This window comes from Plecotus auritus (assembly GCF_963455305.1).
Source record: "Plecotus auritus genome assembly, chromosome: 2".
In the NCBI taxonomy this organism is placed as follows: Eukaryota; Metazoa; Chordata; class Mammalia; order Chiroptera; family Vespertilionidae; genus Plecotus; species Plecotus auritus.
This window is the reverse complement of record NC_137771.1, coordinates 138,399,400-138,413,693: the sequence shown is the minus strand read 5'-3', so window position 1 is coordinate 138,413,693 and position 14,294 is coordinate 138,399,400. Positions and strand designations below refer to the sequence as shown.

Below are 14,294 nucleotides of genomic sequence, written 5' to 3'. Positions count from 1 at the left end.
AACCAAAAATGTAGGAGCCCTCACTTTTAGACACAGATTGATTGGCTTAGACATTTTCCCATTGAAATGTTTTTGTAGGTGGTAATTTTCATCATTATTTACATCTTACTTCCAAATGACTTCAGTTTTTCTTTGTTGTTTTTTTTTTTGTGTGTGTGTGTGTTTAAGTTCCAGCAAAGGCACTTCATCTTTGAAGAATTACCAACATAAACAAATCCATCCAGTCTTGCTTCTGATAGTTGTCTTCCACCTACCTTATACTAAAGCCATTTACTTGAAATGACTTCAGTAACCAGCATTCTATCAATGTGTAATTCCTACATGCGGACATTAGTTAAAATAATTTCTAAAAAGGTCTATTTAATTAAACTTCTAGATTCTTTTTCTGTATTTTTTAAATCACTCAATAATCTAAGTATGATATGAACTGAAATACCTCATTCTAAGACATAATAGAAATTTATTTAATATATATATATTAAGCCTAATTCCTTTTGAAGCGTTGTGTTTTATAAAAATGAACACTTCAGCCCAGCCAGTGTGACTCAGTGGTTCTATTCCCAGTCAGTACACATGCGCTGATTTCAGGCTTAATCCTCAGTAGAGGGTGTGCAGGAGGCAGCTGATCAATGATTCTCTCTCATCATTGATGTTTCTATTTCTCTCTGCCTTTCCCTCTGAAATCAATAAAAATATATTTAAAAATAAATCAGCTTAAAAAAATGAACACTTCATTACCAATAAGAACAATGTTTTATTGAACAAATCTATGTACAGTACAAAAAACTTCTTGAAATGAGACACTATTGTTGATTTATTGCAGTTCAATGGCTCAGTTTTAATTTGTACTCTTATAAAATGCAAAGTAAAATAATTTAATGTTCAACAAGGAAGCACAAATTCCTTTCTTGCTGAATCTGTAATATCTTTCACATATTAACAATTCCAAAATGCATATGCAGCATTTAGTCATTCTGAAAAGGTGTTTTACAGTACCAAATAAATTAAAAAATAAACACTATCATCCCTTTTAGGTTTTTCATCCATACAACAGTTTAAACCAAACACAAAAGGAGTACGGCTGAACCTTCAAGTGTGATTTCAGAAGAATCACAAGTTCAATGTTATAAATTATCTACTCATTATATAATTGGTGGTTTTAAAAAAACGAATATGGCTAAAAGCCCAAAGTACCAGTGTCCTTGTCCACGGAGATTCCTTTTTTACCTCTCCCATAATATCTGAGCAGCAAAAATTCAGATTTGCTATTTTCTTGACCTTACTGAAACATAGTAGAAAGTTAGTATTTAATGTTTTGAAGGCATTTTTTTTTTTTTTTTTAAACACAGGATTGAAACTTGGTCCATGTAAGATAAACACATCCTAAACAGAAGGAGTAAAAAAGAAAGAGAATAAACTGAGGAAGAAGAAAGCTTCCTTTTCTTCTGGATCCCAAATTAGAATTGTTGGAAGTTTTGCATCCTCTACAAGCAAAATGATGTAAGTTTGTGTTTTATAAAACATACATAAAATGTACACATTCTTTCAAAAACAATTATTTGAGAAGTATATGAAGAGTTAGAACAGTGTGTTCAAATAGAATTTTATAAGACATTCCTTGATTTATGTATAAACAAATTTGATCTGTCTCCAAAAGTTTTCCCTTAGCAACATAATAGAAATAAAACCTCAAAGACATAAAATAACGTATGTAATATATTTAAAAACATCTTGGTATGAACTGCAAAATGAATGAAAATAATTTGTAGACATGATAGTTTCAACTTACAAAAAAATAGTTAAAAATGTTAAGTATAATTTTAAACTTCCAGAAAATGAAGCAGAAATTATATTTCAAAAGTAACTTTATTGTCCAAATGAACTAGTTTCCAAACAGACTTTTAATTACATGATTATTTTAGACTAAACTGAAATAGATCTCAAGTATTATATTTTTAGTGTCAGGGAGTATGGAAAACATTTTAAGTTGACCTTAAAGAATTAAAAAATCTATCTGATTTGTATTTACTTACGCAATTTAAATGTAAATTCCACAGCCTAATGTAGGCTACAATAAAAATAAAACCTAAATTTTATTGGAATGGACTGTCAATTGTATAGTAGTGAATGCACATGACAACTAAGCTAATACAATTGGGAACTTTTTTAGATATCTGACCTACCATGATCTATTGTGACTTGGAAATCTTAATTCAATAGTCTGGATGATGCCCTGCAAGAAATGTCCCACTTGCTTGGTAACTTCATTCAAGAAACATTAATATGCCAAAGTTTAATATTCAAAATATATGGATATAGTAGGCTCTGATCAGATTATCTGCTTTGAACAAAAATGTGTCAGTTGGAATACTGGACACTGGTACATTACTAGCCCAGTTTTTGAAGAATTTGCCTTTGCATTTTTGTTCATTTTATCCCTACTATAGATTAACACATTATTAGGTAAAAGGTCTTTAACCTTCCTCTTTTAGAGAATGTACAAGTAGAACACATCTGAGAGGGTATTTTTAAAAACATTTTTTGTCTTAACAATTTATTAAGTTAAAATCTTCCTTAGGAAAATCTACTGGTCATCAAGGAAAATAAATGCATCAATATATCTTACTGGGTTCTTGCTGTGCAAATTCTTATGTAAATATTTCCTTTCATATATATATAAAAATTATTAATCAGACCAAATCTATCACTAATAAATAAGAAAGCATGAGTAGTATGGCTTATTTTAAAACTAACTCTTCTAAATGAATAAAACCAATGAATTCTTGACCTGATTCTTAGCTTACATATTTTTTTACAGCCAGTTTTTGTAGGACTGTACTTAGATAACTCATATTAATGTCTAAAGGACCTTACTATGAATCATCAAGCAATGTCCTAACACTACTCTATATACAAATAGAAATATCCCAGTGTGCTTATACCATTATTCACATTGAGGAATTTGCAATTCAGTGTTTTCCATCAACTACATAGCCTTTAATGGTCTTAAGATTCCTCCCATCTATCCCCAAAGTTATCTATGGTACTTATTCTATTTAATTGACACTGCTGCCCATTTTAAATACTGGCATGCCATACATTGAACTTTGACCTGTTTATTCAATCATCTGGAAAGAAGTTACAATCTTTTATGGATAGAACAGTGATAAATCAAGTTATATTTTCATGTATCAGTTTCTAAATTATAATAAACCTAGTAGTGATTCCTTAAGCCATGTTTGATCAGAAGGGAGGTCAAAATCTGATTATACATGACAAGAAAACCATCCTATTTGTAGAATACTTTAAGTTGTTTATTGTAAACCAACTCCTCCCCCTTTTTAAATGGGTTAACTCCCTTTCTGTAAGGCCATAGCTGGTTTCTTTTTCTGACTAGTTGCCTGAACAAGTTTCTCACTTAAGCGAAACTGAACATGCTGCTATTAATCTCATGAACTTTTTTTTAAAATGTGGTTTTCTGGATAACTGGTACTTTGGGAGTTTTGTAATAATCCTTTTGGAATCTGAACTAGCACATCTCTGTGAGTTCATTCTAGACAATGTGCTTTGTCTTTAATCTGAGACCACTCTAAAATTAAGGCCGTCAGGGAAATAGCAAACTGATGATGCATTTTCTTGTAGTGCTTTTTTCACACTACTGCTTGATCGACAGATCTTTCTGAAACATTTTTATCAGGCACCTGTAAAACAAAACATGTCTATTAATTCAAATTTTATAGATGTTCAACTGGAACTCTAAGTCAGATTCCTGTTTATTTACACACTTACACATTCCAAGAATACTGATAAGCGGTAAAAAGACAGGCAAGTTCTTCTGCTCATTTTTGTTTCTCATTTCTTTTCTGATTCTTTTAAATTGTTTTTTGTAAAGAGGCTCAGTTTCACTTGGTTTATATTCTAGCATGCAGATGAAAAACACTTCCATCATAATTACTTTGTTTCTAGAACCTTAAGTACATGAAACCTAGAATGAAGAAAAGCTTCAGATACAGTGAAAATGACCAAAGAGTATGGAAAACCTGTGTACAAATTCTGGCTCCCACAAGTTCATAGGCCTGTGCCTATGCAAATTACTTAACTTTGTGAATTTGAGTTTGAGCTATAAAACAGGAATAGTGATAACACCTCATAATGGTTGTATGAACTAAAGGAAATAATGTATAGTTAGTGCTTTATTATCTACTAGAGGCCCAGTGCATGAAAATTTGTGTACTGAGGAGGGGGGCCCTTAGCCCAGCCTGCACCCTCTCACAGTCCGGGAGTCTTCAGGGGATGTCTTCTGCAGGAAGCAATCGGGCCAGTCAATCAGAGGAGAGCACCACTCCCCCCCCCCCCCCCCGCTGCCACCAGGCCTCCCTCTGCAGGTGACTGGATGGGTGATCAGGACAGCACCGCCTCCATCACCCTGCCATTATGCTGCCGCCGCTGGGCCGATTAGGGGACAGCGCCGCCCCCATCACCCTGCCATTGCCGCCCATCCTCCCTCTGTGGGAGGCGACCAGACGTGCCCATCAGGGGATGGTGCCAGCCCCCCACATCACTCCTCCACCGCTGCTGGTTGCCCCCCACCCTCCATCGCCGTTCCCTCCCTCTGCCCACTGGCACAAGCCTTGGCTGGCCAGGAGCCACCTGCTTGCTGGCCCTGCCCCCCACCATGCCACCATTCAGTCAACTTGCATATTATGCTTTTTTTATATAGGATGCTATACAAATGTTAATTTAACTTTAAAGACCTATGGCATTTTCTATTTCTACAAATATACCTACTGAGAAGATAGAAGACTTACTTTCATCATCTGAATCAAATCCAAAGAGTGCCTGACATTTCTTTTGTGCACGGTGAGCCTCAAGTGCTTCTGCATTACAGTAGGTGGTCAGGCATTTGCCACATCTTAATCTTTTCATTGATTTTTTACAAATGTTATCTTGATCAGAACAGGCATCTATTCTATCAGTCAGAAATTTTCTGCGTTTTGGCATACTAAGGTACCGTTCATCAAGGTAACTGGGAGGCAATGGTCTGACATATGGCTTTGATAAGATTAAGCCATATGAAGTATGTTCACTCGTCAGATTTGGTTTGGATGGTGCCTGAGATACGGGCAGGGTACTGTGTTCTTGTGGTACAACATTGGGTAAAATGGAACCATTTTCTGTTCTGATTCTATTTGTATCAATTTTCAAAGTAGAACCTGATGAAACTAAAGGTGTCTGTTCTATTCCACTGTGTCCATTGACTAAATCAATAATACTACAATTATTTTCAGAATTTGGCTCTAGGTCAGGCATCTTTTGGTCTGTCAAGCTTATATCAGAAACAGTGTCATCAGAATGTTCATTTCCATTCTGAACTAAACTGTCTGTCTTCTTTTCCATACTTTCTATACATGTCTTTGGTTCTGTAGAATCTTTCCTTGATTTGCTAGTAAAAACTGGCAGGCTAATAGCTTGTTTCTCATTACTAGATGAGTCTTTTTCCTGATAACTATTATTTAAGTCTGTAAGAACATCCCAAGCAGTTGCTTCTCTTGGTTGTGCAGATGAATCCGGTGTTTTACTTAAATAGTGCTGAGCTTCATGTTCATATAGCAGAGGAAGATCTTCAAAAAGCTCATGGCATTCTGGAAAACTACACTGGGCCTGAAATATCCTGTGACTTTTTGTGTGCTGAGCAAGCTGGAATGGCAGTTTAAATGACTCATTGCAATTAAAATGCAAACAAAAATACACATTTGGATAGCTGTGTCTATTAAGGTGATCTATAAAATGCTGAGAATCTTCAAACTGCCTTTGACAAAATTTGCATTTTCCTTTGCTCCATTTCATTACCGTTTGCCGCACATTTAAGTCAGTTGGGTGTGCAGTCCTTGCATGTTTATTGAGAAATCCAATTCTTTTAAATATCCTGACACAACCAAGAGCAGGGCACTTAAAGTTTCCTTTTTGATCTATATCATATATGTCTTTTGGATGGCATAAAGTTCCATTAATTTTATGAAGTGCTGGAGTTTCTTGATTCAGGTCATAATCATCTTCTTCATAATCACCTTCTTCCTCCTCTTCCTCCTCGTAGTCATCCTCACATACAGGTAAAGGTTCCAATACGTTATTTATATAAGTGTCAGGACTGCCATTTTCAATGTTTTCAATGACATCTTCTGATACACTTATGGGAATTTCAGTGAATTCAGCCACATGCTGAGGGATGACTTCTTCGTTTCCATCATTGGAAGTATTAATAGTTGGTATTTCCAAATCTTTATTATAAAAATCCCCGTTTTCAAATGAAATTGAAGAATTGGAAAAGTTTATTTCTTCCAAAGCAGGGGTTTCCTGATCCTCCTGTTGAGCTACAGCAATCTGATGTCTTTGTATTTTTTTAACATGATTCTTTAAATGCTTCTGCATAAGTCCTCTGTTTCTAAATTTCCTACCACATATTACACAGGAAAAACTGCCCTTTTTCTGATGAGCCTGGGCATGCCTTACAATGTGACCGCCTAGAAATTCCTTGTTACATAACATACACCGATGCCTTGGGACACTGTGGTCTACTTTAGAAGCGTTAAAAGCAGTAAGGTTTTTCTTTGTGTTAACATGGCCTTTAGGTTGTACTTCAGATATATCATCAGGATCAAGCTCTCCAGTGCTCTGATCTGTAAAAGAATCAACACCTTCATCTAAACCTTTCTGTTCCACTGTCTTTTTTAGATTACCTATAGAATTTTCCAGTGTATTTTCATTTAGAAATTTGATTGCTGATTTATCACTCAGTAATGCTACACAGTTTTTCTTAATCATTACGAAGTTCCAGAATTCAGGATCAAAAAACAATCCCTTTTTCAAAATAGGAAGTAATTCAAAACGAACACGATTTTGAACACTGCTGGTGCCTTCGTTATATTCTTCGTCTGGACATTTATAAAGCTCTTCAACAGTGTGATAAGCTTCCAAGGAGCGCTCAAGAAAAAATATTGAGAGTGCACAAATCCTGAGGATTTCCAAATCATTTGGCAAGAAATGTGCGATTGTTTTATAAATTAGACACTTAGTTTTGGGATCATCATGAAGGTCTAGTTGTAGAGCACAACCACATATTTCAACACAAATTTGTAAGCCTTCTTCTTCAACCTGTATAATAAGAAAAAAAATATTACTACTGAATACCTTTTAAATATTACACAAACTAGTTTATCTTTTTAAATTACAACTCTGAAATTAAAGCTAAATAAACATAGTATTTCAAATGTACAATTTTCTTTAATGGGTAGCCTTAAATCTTTTTAAACTTGAGAATAATTTGGAAAAGATAGCATTTTCAATTCCAATTTATTTAATTTTTAAGTTTGTTAAGACCTATCCTATATAATAAAAGGCTAATATGCAAATCAACCAAACAGCAGAACAACCGGTCGCTATGATGAGCACTGACCACCAGGGGGCAGGCGCTCAACACAGGAGCTGCCCTCTAGTAGTCAGTGCGCTCCCACAGGGGGAGCGCCACTCAACCAGAAGCTGGGCTCACAGCTGGCAAGTGCAGCGGTGGTGGCGGGAGCCTCTCCTGCCTCCACAGCAGCGCTAAGGATCTCCAACTGATGGCCCACGGGGAGCGGGCCTAAGCCATCAGTCAGACATCCCCCGAGGGCTCCTGGACTGCAAGAGGGCGCAGGCTGGGCTGAGGGACACCCCGTCCCCGAGTGTACGAATTTCGTGCACCGGGCCTCTAGTTAATCATAATACAAAATGCTTCATAACCTTATGGTGATTTAAAATACAAAGTGCTTCATAAACTTATGAGGAGTAAAGTTTCTTATAAATCTAGATCCTGTTTATTTTAGGTACTAACCTCACATTCTGTGGCAGAAGGGTTACATTATATGTATTTAAACACATTTATCAAATTTTGATCTTAAAAAATAACTAGAAATTTTTTTAAAAAGAACTGCTTATGAAAACTCATAAAGCTGAACTGGATAATATTACTTCCGTTATTTAAGTATTATTTATCCAAATAAGGGGAGAAGTATAGGCCACATGGAAAGGGCAATTACAATCTTTCCAAATCTAATATAAAGTATCAGAATAATGAACCTACTGGAAGTTATCTGCAAATTATTAGGCTTTGAAATGTTAACTTCTCAAAGATAACTACATCAGCTTTTACTTGGGAATCTGTTGTCTGCCCACCCTAATTCAAGCTATAAATAACACTGCTAATGATTTAGTTATCAAAATGCTTGTTTGAATAGAAATAAGTACAAAAGTAATATGTCTTTAAAACTATTTGTACATCATACTGCCTGCATATGGTATATTATAGATGACAGAGAGGAAGACTACCTTACCATGCTCACGTCCTCTTAATCCTTTAAATGCTATGTAACCCTGCTTAACTACTTACAGTTCCACAATCAGACCTTAACTTTCACATCATATTCCCACTTTATATAATTGGTAAACTCCTACCCATCTCCAATTCATTCTTTGAGAATCAGTTCTACTCTGAAAGTTTTTCTCACCATTCTTTCTGGCCCCTGCCCTGGGGTAGAGTTAAACATTCCCCATTCTTTCCACTGAGAATAACTTATACTTATTTCTAAAAAGCATGTATATATTGTTTCATAACAATTCATGTGTGCCCATGCCTCTGACTGTGAATTCTTAAATTCCTAGGAATCGCTTTGCATTCCTAAATAATACAGTATCTCATTTTTTTTTTTATATCTTCCTATGGTTAGCATAGAAGTTGGCATATAGTGACCTTTGAGTAAATGTTTACAGAGTGAATGGGATCAGATCTATTCCACTAAATTTAGTTTTCTCCTATCAATCCATCATTTCCAGCTTGAAATTCTTTTCTGAATTCGAAAAGAATTGCTTTTTGCTAATTGTCTATTACAATTAGATATTCCCACCTAGATTTTCCAAATAGAACAAATTCAAAATTCACTGCTTCCAAACAGAATTCCTCCTCTTTCTTCAAATGAAGTTATAATGTACCCAGTTGCCTAAGTTTAAAAATTTCATTGTAAAAGGACAAAAGGGAACAGGACACTTCTTTACCCCAAATCCTGTAACAATTCCAATATATTTACAGACTTAAGTTCCAACTTTTAGTGTAGCCTTCAAGATCTCCAGCAAACCCACCCCTACCTCCTGCAGTCCCTCTGATTAATTTCATCTTCTACACACTCTCCCCAGGTTTCTCTACTACACTATTAATGTCACTGGACAGTTGTGAGAAACAAACAATAAAATGAGGCAAAAGTGCTCTAAAATACAAACATTAGTATTATCCTCCTCAGTCATTCAAAACACAGCTGAAAGCATCTTCCTCTGTGAAGCCTTTCAGATATGCTATCTGTAATGTCTCCTGAACTCATATAGCATTGTCTGTGCCTCTTTTCATAGTACAGAGGCATGTGAGTGACCTATTCCATTAATAAAAACCTTTTTAGGACAGTGTAAAAAATTAAGCACATTTTTAATACTGATTTCATCTTTGAGAATTTTTCCTCTTACTAGTAAAATGTATTCTTAGGTTGACCAGACTTGTGAAAATAAGAAAGCTTTATGATAACTGGCTGAACTTCACTTATATTATAAACTTTCTTTAACAAAGTCTCTTAATTTTTTATGCAAATGAGAATCATGTAAAAAAATACAGATACATCTTTATTTTTAGAAATGTTTTACAGGTGACTTTGATGCACTTTAAATGTTGGTAAGCATTCTATAGCATACTTTGGGGGGGTTTTCCTCCTTGTTGGTAAGGAGAAAGTTTAATTTTAACGATGCATTTGAATGACATTTCACTATTTAATAGTGAAGCTATTAAAGCCATTAGCAAAATAAATAGGAAACAAAACAAAAACACACCTCTGATATAATGCTGCCAACTTCATGTCATGGGAATATGATCATTACATTGTTATACATCTAATGAGTGATGTGATAAATGGATAAATATATAAGAAAAATATATATTATTTAATGGATGCCTCCTTATACATTTAAAAGTAACCCACATAAAGATTCAGTTAAAATGTAGGGCAGCCCTGGCCAGTTTGACTCAGTGATAGAGCGTTGGCATGAGCCCTGAAGGGTCCTGGCTTTGAATGCAGTCAAGGGCACGGCCTTAGTTGCAGAATGGATCCCCAGCCCTGGTCAGGCATGTGCAGGAGGCAGCCAATCAATATGTCTCTCCCACATCATTGTTTCTCTCTCTCTGTCTCTCACCCTCTCTTCCAGTCTCTCTCAAAATCAATGGAAATATATCCTCGGGTGAGGATTAACCCCCCCAAAAAAGTAGTGTAGCTTTATTTTTTTCTATCTCTGTATTCAAACTTGTTAATAATTGAGGGGGAAAGTTAAGGGATTTTGCAGGATCTATTTTCATGTCTACATCAGTCATGCAGAATTTTACTCACTTGCAAGTGACCCATCAAACACTTGCTTCACAACTATTTTTAAAAACAGATAATAGATTTATACTATTACCTAAAATAAGCACTTTAAAAGTGTGTCCTTAAGTTTCAAAAATGCCTCATATTCATGGTTTCTTTTCACCTAAACACCAGACTTAAAACTATGAACTGTATTTTTTTTTAATTTTTTTTTATTGATTTCAGAGAGGCAGCGAGAAGGGAGAGAGATAAAAACATCAATGATGAGAATCATTGACTGGCTGCCTCCTGCACGCCCCCTACTGGGGATTGAGCCTGAAACCCAGGCATGTGCCCTTGACTGGATTTGAACCAGAACCCTTCAGTCTGCAGGCCAATGCTCTATCCACTGAGCCTAATCTGCTAGGGCTGAACTGTATTTCTTTATAACAGTGAGCAGGTATTGCCTATAGATATGTAAAGTCTGCCTACAAATTAGTTAAAACTCTACAAAAGTGACAAACTTATTTAATTATATCCTCCTCTTTAAATTTATAATCAAATTAATTCTGTCATAAGACATTCAAGATTATCCAAGTGAACTGTCATTTAAATTTCATTTGAAATGAAGGGGTAAATATATCCTATTTACCTCATCTTTAATGATTTTCATGAAAGGAAATATGACTCTCACATTAGTTGCTGTTCTTAAAAGCTGGTAGCATTGATCTACAAAAACTTGTTTTGAAGGATTAGACTTAAGCTGAAGTTTACTCCATATGAAAATCAACTCCCTGTAAATGAGAAAACAAGAGAAATATCAAAAATACAGTTTATTAAAATACAGACATTAGTTATCTTTCACTGAGTCTATAGTGCCCTGAGATGTATAGAAAGTGGGTATAAATGGATATTATGTTAAGCCCCAAGCTACTTCTACCTATATGAAACTAATAGAAGCTTGGAGGTGGGGTGGGGAAGGGCAGAACAGAAACTGTGATTTTGTAGTGGTAAGGAGTGCGTTCAATCATATGCTCACAAACCTAAGCTATCTCTAGTACTGGATCAAAACAAATTATAATTCCAATGTACCAATATTATGATACTTGAAAAGAATAAACTTTGGCCATTAATTAATACCCTACTTGCAAATTTAGAAATCAATGCTATAGACTATCTGCAAATACATGGTTCATATTTTTCATTTTCAACCTATTAAGATATCAAAAATACTACAGATCAAAAGTATAAGTATATTATACTACTAATTCTGAAATGTTTTAGATTATCTGCTCTTCCATTAACATGTACTACTTTCAATATAGACCATTTAAAATGTTTCACAGGTAGTCTTTTCTAACATATGGCCAAGGTTATTAGATGAAGTAGTGGGTTTTGAGGCAAAGGAAATCATAAGATATAATTGATATATTTGGGTATCACATTTTAACAAATTAGAATTCTTTAAATATATCATTAAAGTTACAATGAGCATCATAATCTAAGAAGTATTAAAATAATTGATGAAAATATGTGTTTTTTAAGTATGTACTTTGAGCCCAGCATATACAACTATTAAATCTAATGGCAGCTTGAAGGTGTGCATAGTCTACTTAGAGAGACCATACAGAAAACACAAAACAGAAAATGATGGCAAGCAACACATTAGCAGTAAAACCAAAATTCCATCTCTATTTCATACTAACTGTGTGAGTATTCATAAGTTTTAGTCCACCACTCAACTTTTTGCACATGTAGCCTTTGAAAGCTCACTAAGTTTCACACCTTGCTCCCAAATCTCTAGTTCTGACTTTTTACCAATTTCCATATCTCAGTATATTTCAATTAAGATTGCTCTCTATCGCCTTAATCCTGTTAGAACAAATAATATCTCTGTAAAATAAATATTTTCCTAGATCAGTCAGTAACACTAAACATTCCTCTAATCTATTTGTTATAACCTGTTTTTCACAGTCTTTGCATTTCGATTACATTTTTTTTTCTCACAGCCATACCATTTTTTCTTAATGCTACTACCTTAGGCCCTTTAATTGTACACATATACTTCTATAGGGCTGCTAAGCTGATCTGTCTCCACCTTCCAGAGCATTTTATTTAGTGCTTATTCTATACACTGTTTAGGGTCAAGTGCAATGGAAACATGGGTTTTATAATCAGAAGCATCAGGATTTGAATCCTGGGCACTCTTCTAGATTGGTCTCCTCACAGTTACTTTGCTTCATTTATTCTCACTTTTGTTTATATTGATTACTCTACTTGGAAAGTATTTATTTCTAAAATGAGCTTATCTTTCAGCATCCAGATCAAATGCCTTTTTATGAAAGCCTTCAAGAACCTAAACTAAAGTGACAATTACTTCAGAACAGATTATATCCCTCTTACTATTTCATGCCTTTCATGTACTTCCTTGCTTATATTCTATAGGTCCTATTTCTGCAATTACTAATACATTATAAATCTCCTCAGTGATACACTATACTGAAGTATTGGCAAAAAACGTGAGTTTGGAAATAGACTTAAATATCAGTAGGGCATTATATGCTACCTGGCATGGTATTACCCACTTTACAGTGAGCCACCTTTTTCTGGCAATAACCCTAGTACACAAGATTGGAGCCCCAGTGGCCATGTCTCTTATGTGTCCTTCCTCAACCTCCTTTAGTTATTAATTCAGGAATAGAAAAATGAATTTTCAACTCTGGAATGTTCTCAACTCTAAACTATGAAGCCTTGGGACTGTTGGCATTTCTTCTGGTTTGCAATAAGAGAGACTGGAACCAAATGGCACAAAAGAGAAACAATTTTTTTTTTTAAACCTAGCAATCTCAGTGTCCCTGGTAGCACTTCCCTTTTGAGGACCAACTATATCCCTGTTCTTTTTGTGGCTGATGTTGTACCCCATTATCTTTCCAATAAATACAGCCATACCTCATTTTTTTTGCACTTTGCTTTATCGCAATTGGCAGATGCTGCATTTTTCACCAATTGAAGATCCTCCACAAATAAAAGAGTATGACTTGCTTTTTGCAATGCTCACTGTATTGTGGTGGCTAGAACCAAACCTGCAGTATCTCCAAGGTATGACTATACTATATTGTCCCTAAACTAGTTAGGATGCTATCATTTGCAGATTCCAACCTCACTTTGTTACTAGCTGTGTGACTTTCATCTCTTTAATCCACTTTATGTATAAGTTTCCTTATACATAAAAAGAATTAAGAGACGATAAGTGAAAACACCTAGGTAATATGTCTGGTATATACTGATGTTTAATAAATCACTAGTTTCCTGTATTCTTTCCTTGTCTTTATAATCTTAATGTGCCAAACAATGAAATTTGTTCACTAAATATTTGTTAGTAATCTGAAAAAGATTGTGTTCCTAAATGTTAAACACATTTAGAGGAAGCCTCTTGAGGAAATATATTAAAGGAAAATGTAGACATGGAATGAGATAAAAGATGATGGACATTCCAAGTAAGGGGCATATTATGAACAGAGGAATATGGATGGAAGGAAGTGTTTAAAAAGATGTGGCCTATCTCTGCAACAGATTTAAAGACAAAAAATGATATTTGGAAATTTTGGGAAAGTATTTCAATATTATACAAATGAATGTTTAACATTATATAAATGTATGTATTTATTCTCTAACTTATTCCAAAAAATAATTTGAGACTCCTTAGAGAGACATTCTCAAGGCACAATATTATTTTTTTTTCTCTTTTCTGAAGAGAGAGATCTATTTGTTTTTATTAACTCAGAAGGAAACTTGGTAAACAAAATGTAATACTAAGGTCTTAATAAATTTGCCAGGAGAGAGCTACCAATATGGATTTTTGCTTTCTAGCAGGCAAAGCAGAAATAC

General features: G+C 34.8%; 1 protein-coding gene across 2 annotated transcripts in view; it reads right to left on the bottom strand.

The window, feature by feature from the left end:
• Positions 1 to 737: 737 nt before the first annotated feature.
• Positions 738 to 14,294, bottom strand: part of ZNF654 (zinc finger protein 654) — a 113,471-nt gene continuing 99,914 nt past the window's right edge. For both annotated transcript variants that reach the window (XM_080654965.1, XM_080654966.1), the window contains 3 exons: positions 11,059 to 11,200; positions 4,809 to 7,152; positions 738 to 3,701 (listed from right to left, as the gene is read on the bottom strand). In XM_080654965.1, the coding sequence (XP_080511091.1) occupies positions 3,694 to 3,701; positions 4,809 to 7,152; positions 11,059 to 11,200 (2,494 nt within the window). In that variant the 3' untranslated portion in view covers positions 738 to 3,693. The remainder of the gene's footprint in view (positions 3,702 to 4,808; positions 7,153 to 11,058; positions 11,201 to 14,294) is intronic.